Source organism: Acanthochromis polyacanthus, chromosome 14 (assembly GCF_021347895.1).
Source record: "Acanthochromis polyacanthus isolate Apoly-LR-REF ecotype Palm Island chromosome 14, KAUST_Apoly_ChrSc, whole genome shotgun sequence".
In the NCBI taxonomy this organism is placed as follows: Eukaryota; Metazoa; Chordata; class Actinopteri; family Pomacentridae; genus Acanthochromis; species Acanthochromis polyacanthus.
The window spans coordinates 33,004,083-33,024,783 of record NC_067126.1 but is presented as its reverse complement, the minus strand read 5'-3'; the positions used below and the strand labels follow the sequence as shown (position 1 = coordinate 33,024,783).

Sequence of the window (20,701 nt, the reverse complement as noted above, 5' to 3'; positions counted from 1 at the left end):
TTGGAACATGAAAAGAACACCCCAGTGTCTTGTTTGAAATTCAAAACATTGTTAAAAATAAAATGCATTGTGGAGCTATACGGCACAACTCAGGCAGGAATTCAGCTCTCTATTTCTAACCAAGCCAGCAAGAACACAGGCAGATGATTCTCTGAGCTTTTAATAAACAAAGTCTGCATTACAGGCGGATTTTCATTTAAGTTACCTTTAATCCTAATGTAAATTATTATGATTCGCCTGTTGGTGTTAGATTCTGTGCAATTTTAGCCTTTTCTTTACGGGACAGAAATCATTCCACATTTGCTGTTCACTTTTTTCCCCTTTGACATGCTTAGTGGGCAGCTGTCTGATAGCACTTGAGGCTTTGTCCTCTGAAATAATCCATTCATGAGTTTCTCTTTACTCTTACAGATCCAGCAAAGTAAACGCAAAATCGGACAAGCACTTTAAAAGCACATATTTCTAATGTCTAGTGTATGTTACATCCCACAACCTTGACAAGAACAATAAAGGATTTAACACATTTTTATTTGCATTATTTCTACAGTCTTGAAATGCACATTTGAAAACACAATGAAAAAAATTCTTTATAAAATATATTTTAAATTAAACATGTACAAAACGTCAATGGTGGATGGAGATAACAAAATTTGACTTGAAGTCCTGCTGTTGGTGCTTTGCAGAAACTCATTACAAACTAAAGATTTCCCAGAAGCCAAAGTACCAACCTAGTTTGCAATGCAGTCTGAGTTTTTCTATTAGCTCCGAAATGTCTGAGGATCAGTAGATCATTAAAGACTGTCAAAGATTTTGCAGTGCAGGTATGCAAGCTTCTCGGTCCTGCTTTTTCTCAGCAAGGGAACCCAGTCACGATAGTTCAGTTCTATAACCCTGTAGCCCGCCATCTTCAACTGTCTTCTCTTCATGGCATGAAGTCCCAGCAACTGCTGTGACTGGGAGCAGTAGTGGTTCCTGCTTGTGACCTGGACAGCAACTTTGACTATGCCTTTGGATTCCTGGCAAGCTGAGCCTAAGCTACTGGGTTTGTTACGAGTTTCTGTGATGTCACTTGTCAGGTCTAGCACCGAGTCAAACACTCTCCCACCTTCATCAGGCTGTAATCTGTGAACAGTTGTAGGTTTCACTCTAAAAGATGGAGCTGAAGGATCTGTGATGTTTTTGGTAGTAATTAGCTGTGCTAAAAGTTCATCAGTTATAGTTACACCGATGTTTAACTTCCCCCAACCCTGATAAGGAGATGTGGATGAACTCTGTTCTGGAGATTCTGAGTTCACAGGTATAGGCTGTCCAGTGGAGTCGAGGTGTACTTCCAGGTCAATGGAGCGATTGTGGGGCAGGATCATTCTTTTATACACAAATTCTTCTCCTCCAAGCAAATCTTGGAGGGCAGCTTCAGCCTCCCGAACCTCTGGTTTCTGGCACACATCTGACTGAGCAAACTTCCACAGTATTTCTGCCACCTCCTCCCTAAGTTCAGAGCTTAAGCGAGGGCCAGTCCAGTGAGGCAACTCCAGAGCAACAGCTCCATCTAAAGTGAACAAGTCTTTTTTGAGATCCAGCTGTTTGGATTTCAGTGCTAAGTTAACAAACTCAGGGCTCAGGGCTAATGCAATTAGGTCCTCTGGGAACTGAGAGACAAAGGCCAAGCCGAGGAGACCAGTAAGCAGATGCTCTGGGTATCGGAGGAATTCAGCCTTTCTTTGCCTCAGGGCTTCTGTAAGGCTCGGATAGAAGCTTGGACTCTGCACAGGGAGAAATCCTAATGTGCCGTATGCCCACAGGAGTTTGGATGAGTCTTTAGACCTGCAGTGTGGCACGAGCGAGGGAATTCTCTCAGCAATAGCAGTAAGGACGTTATCATTTCTGTAATGCACCGCCGAACAGGTCAGTACGACATGCATCAGCCCCTTGACACCCATCCTGGGGGCCCGTTGAGGAACTTCCTGTGCCATCGCCTCCAGCCATGGCCTGTGAAACAAATAACTGAAACGCACATATTTCAGCACATTCACAATGGCGAAGTCACTCATCTCCTTCACAAAAGAGAGTGCTTTATCCACAATGCGATTAACTGTACCCTCAGATACTGAAGTTTGGGATTTAAAGAGTCCCAAGCATACAGCGCCAACCTCCTCAGGGTGCAGTTTTTCCAAATGACGCATGAGAATCTGCTCTAAAGGATGGATCAAGTCTTTTGGGCACTGTCTACCTTCTCCCATTATATACAATAGTTGGACCAGCTCAGGGACCTTCACCTGTCCCAGATTCAGACGAACTGAGTCATAGAGGTGCTTTAAGAAGTGGGGCACCTGCTTCCCAATGCAGCGCCACATGTCAGCAGCAAACATCAACTGATGTAAACTCATCTGGCCAGATCGTCGGCTCAGTTCAGCCTCATACAGCTCGAGTACAGTGTGATCAGAGGGCATATCCAGCCACACAAAGGCCTGCAGCACATCCAGCAGCTGAGGTTGAGAAAAGAGGCGAAGGTGTTCCACAGAATATCGGAGGAGCATGATGAAGCGTTGGTCACTTCTCACTGACGGTATCTTATCTGGGTGCAACCAGCTCAGCTCCACAAGAAACTGAGACACATCAGATGGTTTCATGCTGCCCTTTAAAACAGTCACCTGACGGAGCAGCGGCAAGGCCTCTTCCCATTTGATTGGGTGAGGCCTTTGGTTGAGGTCAAGGGACATTGAAGCATACTCTGGCCGGCATTTGAGGAAAGCACGCGAGTTTACTTTAACAACTGCTGGTGCTGGTTTTCTGCGGGGGTGTGACACTGAAGAGATTTCGGGTTCAAAGCTTTTGTTGAAAGCTAAGTCAAGAAGTGTATTTTTTGAGCTAGAGAGATGCCGCGAGCAACTCACACTGTAGCGATTACTCTGTTGCCAGAAGGAAGGTGCATGAGTGGAGAGACACTGTTCATCTTCTTCATTATCGGCTTGGCTGCGGGAATTTGTGGAGCTCCACACAGAGCGATGATACGAAGAGGGGTTGTAATACAGCTTGTAGATTCCTTGGACAGAGGCTTCCTGGTGTTGCAAAACTCCTTCTGTTTCCTCCTGATCATCAGTCTCATTCTGTGGTTTGACAAGTGTGTGCTGAGCCTGGGCAAAACCTTCTCTCACGCCTGGGAGGTAGCGTAGCCTGGGCAGCCGCCGACACAGCATACAGGCAGCCATCAATGTGCCAGACTAAGAAGATTAAAAAATAAAGGTGTGATTTTAGTGAAAATGCCAAGTCAACCAAGCATTCCAACTGTGCCAAGCAGTAGTATATTGCACAAGGAGGTAAATTAGGTTTAAATGATTTGCTAAACACAGTTCAAACTGATTAAGAAAGGTTAAACGACACTTGCTTTTAATCATTTTATTTGTACAACAGCCCATAAGAAAAACAGTTTTATGAGGCAGAAATTAGTTTAAAACACTGAACACAAGCAAAGCATAAATATGGTATGGCAGGTGGCACTGAGCAAGTCGTGGCTGTTGCTATTTTTCCTCTTTCATACAGATCATATATGTTTTCTGCAAGTAGTGCTTCAATATATTCACTCAGCAAAGTATCACTATGACCCAGTAAAGCCTACACGTATTGCAGTTGTTGTGATTGTTGTCAAAATGCTACATAACATATCCTCAGTCTGTGTTTAAATTACCATATCGCTTACCTTGATAAAGCGTCTAACGTGTTATAGCTGTTTGTCAGTCTGTAAACCAACAGCACTGAGTCACACTTAGAATTGAAATGGTGGTTTGAGACAGTAAACGCTGACTTAAACTAAGTTGTCAGGTGTAATTTTCATTAAACTAAACTACACACGTCTGTTTGTCTGTTAACTGGGTCGTTGAACTCACCTTTTACCCTCCAACTCTAGCCAGGGCCTGGTTCAAACCTCATGAATCTACAGCGTGAAGAAACGTGAAGTCGTTAAGTGCAGCTGCTGAAATCACATTTGAACTCGGGTGATTCAGTTTTCAAAATAAAAGAAAATACGACATTAAAGACTACACAGTGTACATATGATATTCCAAAATAGGTTAAGACATCGTGCTGGGATGTGCAGAATTACATTTATGCGCAAATGTGTTAAAAGTCCCCATTAGGCTGTATAATTAATGGCTCTAATAGTATCGTGTTTGACTTGAGGTATTTTATTGTGGTGACACGGTGACTTTGCTTCCGTGTTGAGCAGCCATGACGGAGCAGATGACCTACGGCAGCCGAAAAGGTTCATACTTTATGACAACAAAATGCAATTTGAAAGAAAACCATAACTCCTTTTCAAATTAGCTGTAGCTTAATAAATGCCGGTTTGTGTTCTTTTATATAAGTTAAAACGCAAAAGCTACTATTGTTTAAAATAAACTAAATGATCATTTAATGTTGAATGTATCTATTGTAATAGATACATTTAATGTTGAATGTATCTATTGTAATAAAAAACTGTGTTTTTTTAAAAAGCAAATTAACCAATAACATGGTTGTAACTATAAAAGGCTATCATAATTCAGCTTATTACATTCTGTCACCAAAATAAATAAAGAAAAAATCTTTTAAAACTAAGGAGCAGTTTGGTTTCATTTTCTATTGTCATTATTTATTTTTGCATAAATATACTCTCTACTCCACCCTCTGTCCTTTCTGATAAAGTTTACTTTTAGGGCTGGCACTGATGGCACTGAACAGTTCTTTATTTATGCTACTAAAGACCTAGACTGGTGGGTGATTTCCCATTATGTATGAATCAAAATAATTGTTCTTGCTTCTGCATTGTTCTTAATCTTTATTATTCTTTATTTTTGAAGCTATATATTATTTCAATAAAGGACATTTAAAAAAAGAATATGCTTACTCTTTACCCATGTTTAGCATTTTTGCATGTATATTAATTTTATTGTGATATTTTCTTGCAAACAAGTGTAATTAAATGAATCCTTTTCATCTATGCTTTTTTATTTGCAGAAACTGTTCAAAAGTTTCTCTATAAACATTATTAATACTTAACACTGAGTTACTATTGTCAGCAAAAACACAATAGAAGATATCAGCAATATTTTTAGCAGCATACAAATGTAAGAGCATGACCTAGCAAATACACCATTTGTCAGTGTTAGTAAGTTACACCTGGCTTAAATCCCCGAGTTATATAATAAAGTTAGTGCAACATAAATTCTATTAATCTTCTTCACTTTTGTGTTTTTGGTGTTGTTAAAGTTAGACTATTGTTTTGTCATAATTTAGAAGACTTAAATAGAGCTAGGCCTTTGCTTATTTTATTGGTATAAACTACTATTACGGTGAGTCATAATGTTCTCGACAAAAACGAAATATTATTGCAAATATTGTGATTTGGCAACATATATGTAGAAAACTGTGTAGTTTGAAAAATTCCTAGTAGGTGTTAATAAGTAAGCAAATATTTGCCATAATCTGTATGTAATTAATTTGTACAAACAGCACCAATGTATCTGCATTGGCGTTTTCACAGAAATCAGAGAGGACAAACTTTGATCATAATATATAAAGTGACTTTTCTACATTTTGCTTTTGATTCAGTACTAGATGTGTGTTTTTTTTTACAATCAATGGAATCATTTATACAAAAAACAATCCGTGCTTAATACTTTGATAATGTTGATTATTTGGCACACATTAATGAGCACATTTTCTCTGCAAATTCATCACTTTCCTTTGGGGAACTGACAATACATCTTCTGTTAATCATTCCCAACTACACTGAAATACAACAACTTCAGTTTACTTCAGTTCAGTTTAGGTTTCAAACTTATATCTTTTTTTGTTTTGCCCCATTTGAGCTGATTATGGGACAGAAATATTTCCTTTTGAAAAGTTTTTGAATTGTAGCTAGTTTAGTTTTTGTGTTTGTTTAATTTTGAATACAAATTTTATAGAAAATTTTTTCTGAATGGTTCTCATTGCAATCTTAACATTTCAAATCTGATGCAATGTTTATTGTGTAGCATTTTCCATTTATGTTTTTCAAGCGAAAATAATCTTTATGATAGGTAAGATGCAGAATGCCTGTTTCATTTTCATCTGTTCTTGCTAGAAAATATTTTCTTCCTCATGAACCAATCATGTTCCCAAAGCCACTCGTGTTTAACTGAGAAGTATTTTTGTTTAACTAAGTGGTATTTCGATAGTCTCTTCATCTAACTAAATTTTAAAACAAAAAGTTATGTTTTTCAACTCATCTGCAATTTATGCTTTTTAACTTCGGCGCTTTACAAAAATAGAGGTTAAAGCAAACATTCAACACCTCATAAAATACTGCTTCACATGTAGTCATCTCCACCTCCTCACCAGCATTTTAGGTTTTTGTGAGTAATCCACAGAAATGAATCACAATTTATGCAATCATTTTGTTTTCTTCAAATGGTACGTCATATATATCCATATCTAATTATGTATTCTTTTGAATTTGGATTGCATGTCATATATAAACACAGCACAAAATATTTAAAACTGCAATTCTGTTTTCCTCATTTAAATTCATCATTTGCATTTTATTTCAGTGTGAGCGGGAAGGCAACTTTAAATTCTGTGCTTCCATTGTGTGACTTCACACTAGAATGAATCCGAGGGTTAAAGGTGAACTCGACTGACCTATGGCCATATGCAAGACAATCCCTTCATTTCTGCATGGGAACACTCCTCTTGTCCTTTCAGTGGAATAAAAGCCTCGGCAACAGACACTGTAAGCCATGTTTGTGGCAGTTTTTTTTTCTTGACTGAAATCGTTGCTGACATGAATTCATATTTTCTAACTATGTGTATGAAGATACTAACTTATATTAAATTGCATACACTTACATGGTTGCATATTGTTTCAATAAAAATGTCCTGAATTGCATAGATTTTAGCTGAAGTGTTTGTGGTTTCAAAAGCTATAATTACAACAAACCTGGACCACCTGGGTAATTCTGTTCAACATTTTGCAGAGTTTTTGTTGTGACAATGTAATGCCGATCAAAAATTGGAAGCTGTTATAATAATTAGGAAATACATAAAGAAAATGTGACTTTTGTGTACTATTAAAATATTATGCAAATACTGTGTTGAACTGATATGTTCTCATGAGTTTGTATTATAAAAACTTAAAATGTCATAACTGTAGCTTCTTGTTTCATGACTGATAATAATTTATATACTAATATTTTTTATCTTCTACATTAAACTTAATTTTACACTGCTGTTAGGCAGTGTTTAGATTGCTGGTTTGCTTCTGGCTTGATTTTATAGCTGATTCTAATCTAATTTTTCCCAAATTATCAAATGAAAAACAGACTTAAACTCTATACTAATCAGACAGTGATATGAATGTATTCTATTATTATCAGATTTATCTAAAAGCTGTGTGTCTAATGCAGTTGATAGTTTTAACTAAGAAGGTGCAATTTTGTTTCATTTGTGAGGCATTTGTGCATGTGATTTTTTTAAAATGATGTACGTTTTGATAAATAATTAATAGATTTAATTAAGATTTACAATTAGAACGCAAATACTTCACATACTGTGCAGCTATTTTTTATGTGATCAACAGAATTAAATACTACAGCTGTGCACGAACTCAATGTGAACCATTAGATTTTCGAAAGGTATTTTTTGTTAGAATTACAGGATATATTTTTTATTAAGATTCTCTCGAAACAAATTGTTACTACGCATGTAAACATAATTTAAAAAAATAAATAAATACGGTTATAAAACTTTATGGTCGTCGACTTGTGCAACTCGTGCATTATATCGCCTGATAGAGTAGACTGTTTATTTCCGCTTTTTTCTAATGAGATGTTTAATATAATTCTCTATGCCTGTGTGTTTGTCAACAGCATAAATACAGTGGTAAAACTTGAGTGCGGCAGAGGAAGTAGCTGATTTATGCTAATGAAGGAGTTGAGGTTCAGCTACGCTGGCTGGGAGCCGCCCTTCATTCACCACATGGTTAAACCCAGACTCTACTCGCGCCACTTTCGCAATCTTACTACGATTCCCAAACTCCTAGCAAATCATAATAGTAGCACATGGTTGTGTACTTTTTCTGATTACGCGTCTTAGCCGTTATTCAATCTGTGAAGTCCGTTTTCTTTTCTCAGTTTTGCAGATATCCCAGAAACAGAGTGAGTAAACGGTAAGTCTGAACAAGTGAGTGAAGATGGTGGATTTTTTTAGAAGCTAGTGTCTTATAACGCGCGTGTTATTGGCAAGAAACCTGTTGTTAGCCTTTTCGGGAGATGCAGGTGAAGAAAGTGAAATGCTCGGGGACTGAATGCGACACCGCGGCGCACTTTTTACATGAGGGGAAAAACGTTTTAATGGTTAGTTTCCGCATTTGAAAACAATGTTGTAAAGGGGCGCATGGCAACCTCTCCTCCATGGTTGGAGAATGAGGGAGATTTGAAAAGCATGTGTTGCTACTGCACCTCAAGTCGGAGGGGGAAGTGAACCGCACTCGTGAAAAATCATGCGTTACAACTGTGCGGCGGTGGCTGCAACTTGCACACTCGTGGGGCTCACGTTGTCGCCCGTGTGTTGGTGGAATTTGAAGTTTTCCGTGGATTTGTGCGCAGTGGTGTACATTTAAAAGTGCCTCCAGAACAAAGCAGCAGCACATGGGGTTGCAGCAGGCCGCGCGCCTTTGCTATCCCGCGAGCTGCCGAGTTAGCCGCTAATGCTAACACACCAACGAGTAAATATGCACAAATTAAATTATTGACACTGGTTTGGCTGGCACGTTTAAGTGTTTTAAAGCGGCTCAGTTGGCGTTTACAAGCACTCGGTAATAAATGCACTGATATTTCACGAATTAGCGTTTATGAGCGAGCCACACTACCGCAGCTAAGTTGGCTATCACAAGAGAATACAATACTCAGAAGTGTTAGCCAACTCACAAACGTTAGCCTGCTCACTTTTGTTGTGTTTTAATCAATTACCTCATACACGTCGCTTAATATGACCTGTATGTGACAAACGTCTTTATCGGATAACTGTTTTCTGGACGCTAACTGCACTGGCAGGCTACACGCGTTAGCCTGTTTGGTTAGCACATGCTCGCAGCGGACTGTTTTGATGGAGCCCTCGGGTACTACTAGCTTGTGTGCTGGATTCTGAGTTAAGTTTGTTCGGATCACACGCGTCGTGCGCTCAGTCTCGTGGACACCAGACATACGCCTCATTTCAGCGTATATACACAAAGCATAGCCGGTTCAGCTGTGTTTGTTGTGTGCTTTCCAGCTGATAAAAGCAGATTTATAAAGCGTTAGAAACTGTGGACTCTTAGGCGCCATGTTAGTGCGTGGGGGAGGGGTACAGCAATGTGGCTGGAGCGCAACTGTCGCTATCCTCCAGCAGTCCTATTCAGGTTCCCTATTAATGTTGATAATGAAGATAATTCACCACATGGTCGTTTCTTTGTTGTTGTTTTTGCATCAGATTACTTCTAATACACAGTTTAGACTGTATATATCAGATAAATTGCAATAGACAGCTGCACAAACATAATATTCCTGAGAATATTTGGGATTTATGCAAAAGATGTGCACATTTCTCAATTAAGCAAGACCACTGATGTAGCAACAGTAGTTTGTCATGTTTTACTGCCACTTTCAAGTTGAATTTTGCAGAATTTCTTAGCAAATTGTATTTTGAAAGTAATTTATGTTTCAAATTTAGTTAAGAAATTGAATATCGACACCCTCTTAAAGTATTGGCCAAAGTATTTTTTTCAGAAAACACAAAAAAATTGAACCACACCACATTGAACCTTGACCTAGGCCATTATACCACAGGGGTAGAATAGCATGATCTGATGTAGTAGTGATGTAGGAGATTTTTACCAAAGGTGGCCGGCACCATGAGGAGATGATTTAGGCAAAAACCAAAATGAAGTGGGCCGTTACATTAAAAGGGTGATAATATTTTGCAAGAAGGAGTGTCACAAATTGCATGTGTGGGTAGAGGAATTGGAAAGGCAGGTGATTAAAAAAAGAAAATAGTGCGCATCATGAATGCGCACACATTTGCACCAGAAATCCATCACTTCTCTTTTTTACCTTCTTTAAATATTCTGTGAAATATCCAATTTTTTTGTACAATATCTTGCGAACTTAAAGAAAGCCATCATTGCAAATTCACCTTGGAGCTTGTATTTACAATCTTAAGTCATTCTGGTTGGAGAAAATGGTTTAAACTGACTGAACTGTAAAGTCATATTGTGCACTCATTGTTAGATTCTTATCTAATGCTTAACTTTTTATGCATCCAGTTTGTCAAATTATCAGATATGGTGCATGTCCCTAAGGGGCTGTAAAGGTTTGTTAGTTTAAGAAAATAGGCACTATGATCAGATACTAGACATAACCTTTGCAAACTTATAGCTAGCATTTTTCACAATGGCTTGACCTTTTGTAGACTGAATGATAAGTCATTGATCGACCGTATGATTTAGGTGATAATGAAAATGAGTGATCTCAGCTCAGAATTTAATGCCAGTGTGTCATTTATCTTTTCAGAGCCCTGTACACATCTGTACCTCTTGGACACCCCCCACTGTGGATTTAAAGACGTCGTAATTCAATGTGTGAGAGAGAATGCCACACGAACGGTTTCAAGTCACTGTAGTGCCAAAGTGCTTACAGTGCAGGTAGTTTTATAAAATCTACTGCAGTGAAGGCACTTTCAGCACTGTTCTGATAATGTTAACTAAAGGAGCTGGCGTGTTCACAGACACAGCTGGTTTATGCCAGTCCTGAGTCCAAATGCACTTGCTGTCGCACATCTGGCAGGTCCTCGTCATCTTGCTGTGAGGCTCAGCTCCCTGCTGTTTCGGAGCAAAACAACTGTGTGGAGCAAATATGTTTCACGTTTGTGAGGCGTCGCACATCCTGTCATTGTTAATAGTGACATTTCAGCAGCGTGTGAAGTGTTGCAGAGTTTTATATTTATTGTTTTTAACTGCCGTGACACACCGCTCAGATAAAGTTGCACTTTGTTTAGTTTCTATGCAGGTGGACTGTTCTGACAAATTGTTGCATTGGTGTACATCAAAATTTAACTTTGCCTCGTGTGTCTTCCACTTGTGCTTGTGCTAAGGTGCATCTAGTGCAGATAGTGAAGTAGACTAGCACCTACTGCCCTAAGTGCTCCTTCTGGCATAAGGGGCTGGGACTTTCATCTGCTTTGTACTTGTCTAAGTGTATACAGCAAATGTGTGTACATATGCACATTTATAAGTAAGGCAGTTCTCTGTTAGTTTTGCATAGTTGCGCTGCAAGAAGAAATAAGTTGTGCAAATCTATGCAAAACTGATGGTGGCCTGTGTTTCCATCTGAATATCATTTCTTTCTAGGTGGTGGTCATTAAGGTTTCCGCTACAGTTCTGTTAACATGGTAAAGACAGGTTTCAGTAGTATTAAAGTGCTTATAGTGCAGGTAGTTTGATTATTTCTACTGCAGTGTGAGCACTTAAAGTACTTCTAGACTTCTTCATCTGTGGAAAAACTGCAGCGGTAGCTCATGCACATTGGTCTATGGTTAGTTTTGCTGGTTTGCTTTCAGCTTTTCAATGTACTGCTGTGCAAATCCATGCAAAACTGATCATAGAACTGAAATGAATCTATCAGAAGTGATCCCTTTCTGTGCAGGTTGGGAGAGGTAGCAATGCTCTGTACTTGTGCGGTATTGCACTTGTCCCGGCCTGTTGAGGACACGGGGAATTGTGCTGCAAGTCCTCGCAGGATTCAGCTTCATTGAACTCGGATTGTCATCCTTATGTCACCATCTCCTCTTTGTGTCATGTGCTTCTTGTCCAGTGCAGTGAAACCGCTAAATACACGTTCCTTCATTTGCTTAAGAGTGAAGCTACATTATATATCTGACAACTAAATATCATATAGATGTCTAAATAACAGTTTTTCTGAGTGACAAAATTGTATTGTGTCAAATATTTAATTTTGGAAATAAAGGTTTTCAGTTGTCCACTGAGTCATTTGTTTTCTTTCTCATTTTCAAATAAGTAGCACACTGATAACCTGGTTGCAAAATGTTTTATAGAAGACATGGTTAAAGAAATGTCATTTGTCTGTTTTGGTGTATATAACTTCACTTTGTTCAGTGCTTTTGCTTCATGGGTACATCTCAGCTGTAATTTGCTGTCATGAAGTTGGAAACAGTTTAATGCAATATCCTGTTGTCCTGAAATGATGGTTTACCTACCTTACAGTCTTTTGTAGAATGTGTGATTCAGCCATGATAAACTAATGCTCACAGGGTAAAATTGTGGGAGGAATTGTCGCTGTATTTTTGGTCATACACTTAATATCCTGAAATTGGGGTATTTTTTATTTACCTTGTCCAAGAAGGAAAACCATTTGGGAATAGTCATTATAGTTTCCCAGAGACTTAATGCATGATTCATTTAGGTCCAAATTTTTACTAAACAATATTAATATCTTATTTGGTATATGTCAAACATTAGATGCTTTCAATAATGTCTTAATTTATTACTGCTTAGGATATGAGAAGAAAAAAACAGCTAAGCATTTTGAGGACAGCTAATCAAATTGATAGATTTTTTAAAATTAGTGTCAAGAGACAATTTTGCCTCTGACATTTTTTCTATGTCTTAAAGCCTGTTGGTGTGGGAATGTTGCAAAGGCCAGTCCTGAGATTAGGAGATATTTTTGTCATTGGGATTATTCCTTAAAATTAAACTTGCATTTGTTGATAGTGCAATTCCACCATTCTCCAGCAGAGGGAGGTATCTGTACACTTAACGAAATATCTGCTTATTTCAGTTCAAGTGCATAATCTGTTTAATGTAATGGGCAAATTGAACACCTATTTCAACTTAAGGCATGTTTTGGCGACAACAAAACGCTGCATTTTGAGGAAGTATTTGATAAGTTCTATCATTTAGTGTTGACTTAGGTTTCTTAAAAAATCAATACTACATTGTTTATTCTTATTTCTTTAATTCCCCTATTCCAAATCAAGTCTCAGTGCTTTCATTTGTCCCAGTATGTATGAACCAGAGGGATTTTTCTGTTGTTTTTTACTGCAACCTAGCTGTTATACAGGTATGTGTTACAGATATAAACACCATGAATCCTCCACACTTACAGGAGCACACACATACTCAGCCAATATCCAGCAAACGCCTGGTCAATGAGCAGAGTTTCCATTATTCAGTATTGTATGGTAGACTGGCAGAGGGAGCCATTCACTGGAGTGTTCACCTTTCATTATCATGTCCTCTTTACTTGACAGACAAGATAAATGGGAAGCATCCAGAGAGGACATGAACTCAAAGATGCATTTCTGCCTGTCAGCTCGTGCCGATTGCTCCAGCAACCTCTATTTACGTTGATGTCTGGAAAATCTTATGCCTTTATTAGACGTAAAATGCCACTTGATTGGTGGTTGTCAAGTGGGCAAGGTGGCACCCGGTGTGTTCAAGTTGTTGCACTAATGTGGCCAGACCGTGTGACAAGACATCAACTTATACCGCATTTCTTCTTGTTTCAGCTGGAGAATATTTAAATAAGGCACTAAAAGGACGGCTTGTGATAGATACACAGGTGTAAAACAAATTTTGAAAGTGCATTTTAGTTGTTTTTTTAAGCCAATATGTGTTCCTTTAACCCTCCCAAATGGATTGTCACAAAATGTCGTGGCGGTTCTCACAGGATGAGTCCCAATGACTTTTCTTTTTTTTTTTGCTGATGTCTGGCTTCATCCTCTATAGCTATCCTGACATTAATATTTGAGTTTGAGTGAAATGTCAGACTATTACAGCCTAGCGCCATGAAATTCACTTTGCTGACCACAGACTCCCTGACATCGAACACCATTAGACTAATTATCTGTAAAAAATATGTCATTGCCATCAACCTCTGCTACCTTGTGTGCTGTGCTTAAATGCAAATGTATGCACGATGTTGAATTCAGTGGACATTATATAGCAACACTTTCTTACACCGCCATTATGGGCATGTTAGCATGTTGACATTATAAGTCAAAGCAGCCCTGGGCACATAAGTGTAAGCTCTGCTCTTATTTCTGCAGCATTATTTTTCAACCAGTACGAAGCAAAAAAAAAAAAAAAAGAGAGAGAGAGAAAGTACTCACCTTATGCATTTCATTAAATAAACAACAAATGGTGAAGCAGTTTAGTTTCAGCAAAGATTAGTCTGTTTTGATTCCCTTTGTCACCCATATTAAAGCAAGAATCACCAGTGATTAGCCGACTCTGTGAAGGGTGAATTGTGCTGAACAGATAGAAAACATCTGATGTCCCGCTCAGGTTAATAAATGCTTCAATATGTTGCTTGGGACATGCCTTTGTATTGCATTCGCTGTAAGATGGTGACAAGTAAATATCTGTTCCTGTGCTATCTCTTCATAGCCATGGGAAATGAACGCCTGTCTCCTTCCACTTCTAATTAAGACACAATCCTCCCAGCACAAAAGTGCTCTTTGCCGGATGTGTTGGGCTTTCTGGCTTTCTGCTTGATTGTGTTGTTCGTCTTGTGGATCTCACTAATCTGTATTCAGAGTTCAGCCCTTCTCTCTTTCTCCCTGCCTCGCTCTCTCTTCACTTATGGAAAGAAATGATAGAAATTTTTAGCACCCTCTTAACCCATGACTGGTATTTTTCAGCCCAGGCTTATGCAAGACTGACCTTTTTGCTGTGAGCAGTCATTGCCCTCACTGTTCCCCAGATTACTGGAAATGATCTAGAGCACAACAGCCAAATTAACAAGACATCCATTCATTCTTCATCTGGGTGCATGTGTTCTTTCCCACCCCCCCGTCCCCTTTTTCCCCTCACTTCTCAGTTACAAATGGAATCAGACACAAAACAACAACAACAACAAAAAATCAATATGCCGGGATTCCTTGAGGATCAGACTGATGGGAGTCTGTTTTTGCACATTTAAATTATTTGGCTTCCCTGCTGCAATTATTGTTGTGAATTTGTCAAGGATTACAGAGGAGGAGGGTGCATGAGACAGAGTATTTCTGAGACTCGGGTGTTGCTGGTTTCATCAACATTTAATAGCCCCCAGCTCACTACAGACGGCCTCAAACACTTAATCAACATAAGCCCACAACACAGACTCTTGTCGTGATAGTAATTACCCAACCCCGAGTATGTCTGCTTATAACGACGAAGGAATATGTGGCACTCATGATGGCCACAATTTAGCCGATATTGATTTGGCTTTTAGCGAAAGAGTCTTAAACCTGGAGAGCTCTGTACAAGGACTGTTTCACGGTTATCAGCAGTGAATTGTGAGAAACCTGGTTAGCTCCTCTTAGTACTTGTGGGGCTAATTGAATATTCAGAAGGGACCTTGTGTGTGTTGATGTTATGTCTCAGGGGATTGTTTAATTCTGCTAACAGACACAAAAAAGCCTGTGTCAGCCATGCTGCTGAGGCTGCAGTTCACTGCTGGCATCACTCTGATGGGGGTCTGTTCCTTCAGCTGACCTCTGTGAGTTAACCATGGCTCTATCTTCAGGATCGTGGCCGACCGGAGGATGAACTCCAGTTTTACGTATGCATATGGCACACCACAGCTGTCAATTTATGCTAATACACTGTTGAATTAGCCATGAAAAACAATTAATTTTCTGAGCAGGTTGACGAGGAGTTTTTACAAGGAGTTTTATCTCAATCTTTTGTGCTGGAGCACTTGCTAACTGTGGGGCTTGCAGAGTGAGACATGGACTGAATTCAGACAATGTACATTTAAAATTAAGAAAACAATTGCTCTCCTGCTTGGTTGATAATTCATGACAATGAGACATATTTACACATCTTCAGTCTTCAGAACACACGACAGGAGTACTGCAAATTGTGCACTCTAAAAAATCCAAACCAGACCTTGAATAAATACTGGATATCGTAGACATAATCTGTTCTTTTACCATGTTTTATTTCTCTCATTTGATGTTACAAGTTTTGACAAAAATAAAATATTGCTACAATTACTCCTTTCACCTGAGTTGGCTCTATACTTTGGTTAAATAAGTTATAGTTGGATCTTGATGAATAAATCTAAAGAAAACTGTATCAAGTGAGGGCCTCAAAGGCACTGAGAAACAGAATCTCTGAGTTTCTATACTGGGCTGCTAAATCACATAGAATGTCTTTAACCACACTACTTCACTGCTACCAATCCGTGTCCTATTTTCACTCACCCTTACTGTCACCTGTCTCTCATTTCCTGTCTGCAGGGAGTCAAAGTTCCCCTTGGCTTGAAAACCTCTCCAATCTTTTTCATCTGCCCACCTAATTTCCAGTAGGTCAGCCAGTAAGATGTACTGGCAGAAGTTTCCAGCACTACAAGTACCAACTGCTCCACAGTTTTCTGGCTCAGCAGTCTGAGAGACCATTTGAGGAGAGATAGCAAAGGGACAGCAGCATGTAGTGTTTTTTACTCTGTTTGTGAGTGTGTACTTTAAAAAAAGTTCACAAATATCTTTTGATGTCATGATGGTGCTCATGATAAACCTGCAGTGAGCCAGCTTTCTCTTGTGAGGGCTTTTTAATGGATTTGGTGAAGGCTGGATGGCAATTAAATTGACTACACTCTCTTTGAGTTGGGTTGGAGGAAGGCAGTGAAAATGGTGGTGAAATGTGTGTGTGTATTCTATAAATGTTCGATGGTGTGAACGATCCAAAATTACTCGTGTGCTGTAATCCTTATTAGCAGAATGCCTAAATTTGTTTTATCTTATAAGAGCTAACTCAGTAAAGCAGTTAGCGTAAGTTAGATTTTGTGTTGGAAACAGATTGATAAGAGAAGTAATAATGAATCAAAACAGTGAAGTTGTGGGCAGTGAAGCTAAAAATAATGAGCTAAACTAAACTAAAATACTGCACAGAGCTGAGTCGGATGAGAAATCTCCTTTCCAATTAGTGTTTTACTATATTTACTTTTTTTACTTTTACATGTATTTTCAGCCAAACTTGGCAAAATTCATATGGTGACAGATGTGGAAAAAGCATGCAAATCATTTCTGTAATGATCATTTGTCGTAGTTTTAGAAGTGACATTCACCAGATCAGAAAATGATCATATGTTTGACTCTGGAATTACTTGAATGTAAGTAGTTTCAGAAGTTCTTATATGAGAGAACACCAAAGGGAAGCAAGCAGATGGTTGAACAGTTACAGATTACAGCCATTTCAGTGAAGTTTAATGATGCCCCGCTACACAGTAGAATAGTTTAGTTACTTAGTTAGTTGGTCTAGTCTTTAATTTTTATGGTATTTTTCCACCAGGCTGGGTTTTGCAGTGGAAATCTGGTGGATTACTGTACAACAACACAAACCATTCTATTTCCAGAACAAATACAGCAATTGTTTTCAGAAGCTTTCTGAAAGGCAGATGGTGGATCAAGTGAAACCTAACACAGAAATCCATTCAATGCATTTCTTCCTCAAAAAGAAAAAAAGAATATGTTGATGTGATTATTCTAATTAAAACCAAATTGTGTTATGGTAAATGTGGCCTCATATCTCATAGTTGAGATGAAAGCAGCCACAAATGCGATCTCATATTTATTTATGATTAAACCATCAGATGTGTTTGCACAGGATTAACGCAACATATCACATTATCTGTTCCATTTTCTGTTCACTGACAGAGCTGAAATCATGTTCCTACTTACAGAACAACACATTCCTGGCACATCCTCATACATGGTGTCACTTTCTTGTATCACTTTGCTATCATATATAACACTACTGCTGGCAAACGGTGGCATTTATATGTAACAGAACAACTGTATCTGCCAGACATAAACTTTTTTTTAGTTTATTTTTAGACAGAGAAAATGAAAGATTGAACTCATTACAGCTCATTCTTATGTTTTGTACTGAAAACTTCAAATGCAGTGTTTGCTCACATAACTTTCTTTGAGCAGCAGAAGATTGGTTGAGAGTTCTTTGACATGTGTGTCCTTACACCAACTGTGCGAGGATTGAAAATATTGTCTCATCTCCTGACATTTCCCTTTGTCTTTCTGTGCACTATATGAAATGTTTGATACAGAGGTCTCTAGGAAATAAAACTGTGTGATATGAGACTTTTATTGACAGCTCAAATGACACATTGATTTTCTCTGAGGAATCCAACCGAGGGAAGAAAGACATGAACCTCTTAGCGCAGTCTCATTAATTAATAAATTGTCTCAGAGTGTAAAAGAAGTCGTCTTGTAACACTGTATTTTATGTACTGTTGCGGACACTGTGGGAATGAAATGGAACACTTGAGTGATTAAAAAGATGAATGTCAGTTTGTCAATTACGATTAAGAAGCATTTTAAACATGAGGCTATTCCCAGGCTATTTTTAGTCTTCAATAGAGTGAATGAATAAGTGAAATTATACAGAACATCTCAACACCTCAATTATAAGGTCTGCTTCTAAATCTATACTGGTTTCAATGCTGTAAATACAAATGTCTGACAGTCATTTTATTGCAGCTGAACACTGTCACCGACGCTGCAAATTCAGCATATGAATGCATATTGGTGCTGACAGGTTTGAGCATTTGCAATATTCCTCCCCCTTCACTGGCAGTGAAAAGATACATTTACAGTTCCACTGTGGCCAATGAATCATATAATTTGTCATCACAGAATGATTCCCCTCTGAGCTACTATTAGATTACTATGTCTCCTAATTACTCTGTCTGAATTTGCATAATATTTCCACTCCATTCTCTGAAAGTTTACAAAGTAAAGCTGCAAGCAATTATCTGTCACCATCTTCAGTCAGGAGAATTGACTGTTTGACCCAGCTTGTCTGAAAATCACACTTGACACTCATACTCCTGGAGGCAATGTCAAACGAGACAGCTGGGGCTAACTCTGGATGACACACATCACTGGTTGCTGCTAAAGATGTTCCATTTGTCAGAAATAAACTAATATTTCCTTTCAGCAAATGTTCTCTGTTCCACCACATTTCGAATTAGCTGCGAGGCAACTCTGTATGTAAAGGCATGAAAGATCTCCTGTGGTATGCAGACAACTGTTACCGACACACCCTTTGTCCTAGATGTAAGAAGTCTTTCTACGAATGCGGTCCAAAAAGTATGGTTAAAGTATACGGGTTGTAGGCAGTTTTAACAACAGTTGGCAATGTTGCATTCTGAAAGGTCTTAAGGGGCCTTTCCATCACAGTGCATTTGTCCAGACATTGCAAAGACTTCAGGAAGTTTTTTATTGCAAGCCTCACTGGTGCAATACTGCGTCCTTTACACAACATCACAGGAAATGCGGTGTATTGCACTCTTCATGCGATGGACTTTATCCTGTAATGGCACATCACTATAGAGATTTGCTTCGCTTTATGCATGCATTTCATTGTAAAAGAACAGAGGGAAATCAAAGAAGAAATGCGTGGGATTACATGAAAAGAGGAGGCTTGAGGAGCTTATTGATGAATTAGTGGGCGGATTGTAGGCATATCTAAACTTGCATATGGGCATCTACACTGTTTTGTTTTGGCTGACTGTGTTTTTCATGACAGAACAAAGAGATTTGATTAAATTAAGGCAGATTTTCACCACGAGTAATAGCTGCTCATTCAACAGATGAGCATCATTTTAAAGTGCATTCACATACAACAATCGCACACAATAATAGGATGTACCTTAATGGCGTATCATCCCTTGGGACGCCTATCTATAGTTCTGCAAATGAGGAGCTGCTGTCTTAACCTCCATCATCCCAGTACGAGTAATACAGCCTTTGAATTAATGAGCTGCAACCTCTATGGCCGTGTCATCTTGGTAATGGAGTGCGGACTGAAAAGGCTCACATTATCTCACTGTAACTAAGGAAAAAGCTAAAAGAAATCAGTTTGGAAATGTAGGCAGAAATGTGGGGTTTTTTGTTCCGTTCAGATGATTGCTTTATTTTACAGTCTGCATATTTGTGTTGAAATGTACAGAAAGCGAGTATATATCCTCCTGAGATCCGGCCCATTTACTTATGTCCTCTGTACTGGACATTTGTTTTTGATCCATATCTTTTGACTCATTTGAGCGACCCTACTAAATCCTGACGTGCTTAATAGAGGACATCCTGGCCTTTCCAATATTTCAAGTGATTATGTGGGATGAGGGGAACTTTGTTTTCATGCTGAGACAAAATAGAGATAGCAGCAAAATGTCGGGAAAACAAAAAATATAAGTCAAAAATTGTTAAGATATTGTTGTTTTACCTATGGTAATCGTATATTTTCTTGTTTGTGAATATGTTGGAAATTATAAATTGTGGTCAGAGTACAGTTAAAAGTTTTGTCAGGAAATATAATAGCTCCTTTAGGAATGTCGGCTGTTATGGACATGAGAACGATTTAATGGGGTTAGCTAACGGTAGCTTTGTTTACGTTCAAATTTCTGCCCCAAAACACATCGTTGTGGGGTAATAAACACACTGAGTGTAAAGTAATTAATGCAATAAATGCATAGTTGTTCATTACTATGTTACATTCAATCTCAATTTTTTTTACACTATTGTTATTTAATTTAGTTTCTTAAAGTTTCATTAGAAAATGGATTGACTTGTTTTCTTGTTGTCCTATTTTGATTTCGAAGTGTTTCCGTTTTATTTATTTTTTTATGGT

General features: G+C 38.5%; 1 protein-coding gene and 1 long non-coding RNA gene across 2 annotated transcripts; one reads left to right on the top strand and one right to left on the bottom strand.

Annotated features, from left to right (window-relative positions):
• Positions 1-507: 507 nt before the first annotated feature.
• On the bottom strand, positions 508-3,972 carry LOC110948994 (FAST kinase domain-containing protein 5, mitochondrial). The gene is made up of 2 exons (XM_022190799.2): positions 3,885-3,972; positions 508-3,221 (listed from the first exon to the last, which is right to left on the bottom strand). The coding sequence occupies exon 2, from the start codon at positions 3,207-3,209 to the stop codon at positions 792-794; it is 2,418 nt and encodes an 805-aa protein (XP_022046491.2). The 5' UTR covers positions 3,210-3,221; positions 3,885-3,972; the 3' UTR covers positions 508-791.
• A 3,965-nt stretch (positions 3,973-7,937) lies between these two features.
• LOC127537233 (uncharacterized) lies at positions 7,938-12,033 on the top strand. The gene is made up of 2 exons (XR_007946866.1): positions 7,938-8,182; positions 10,563-12,033. It is a non-coding gene; the product is annotated as an uncharacterized LOC127537233 (long non-coding RNA).
• Positions 12,034-20,701: the final 8,668 nt, after the last annotated feature.

What these genes read in the sequence shown, in the direction of transcription:
- LOC110948994 (XM_022190799.2), bottom strand. Translation starts at nt 3,209, where the DNA reads ATGGCTGCCTGTATGCTGTGTCGGCGGCTGCCCAGGCTACGCTACCTC.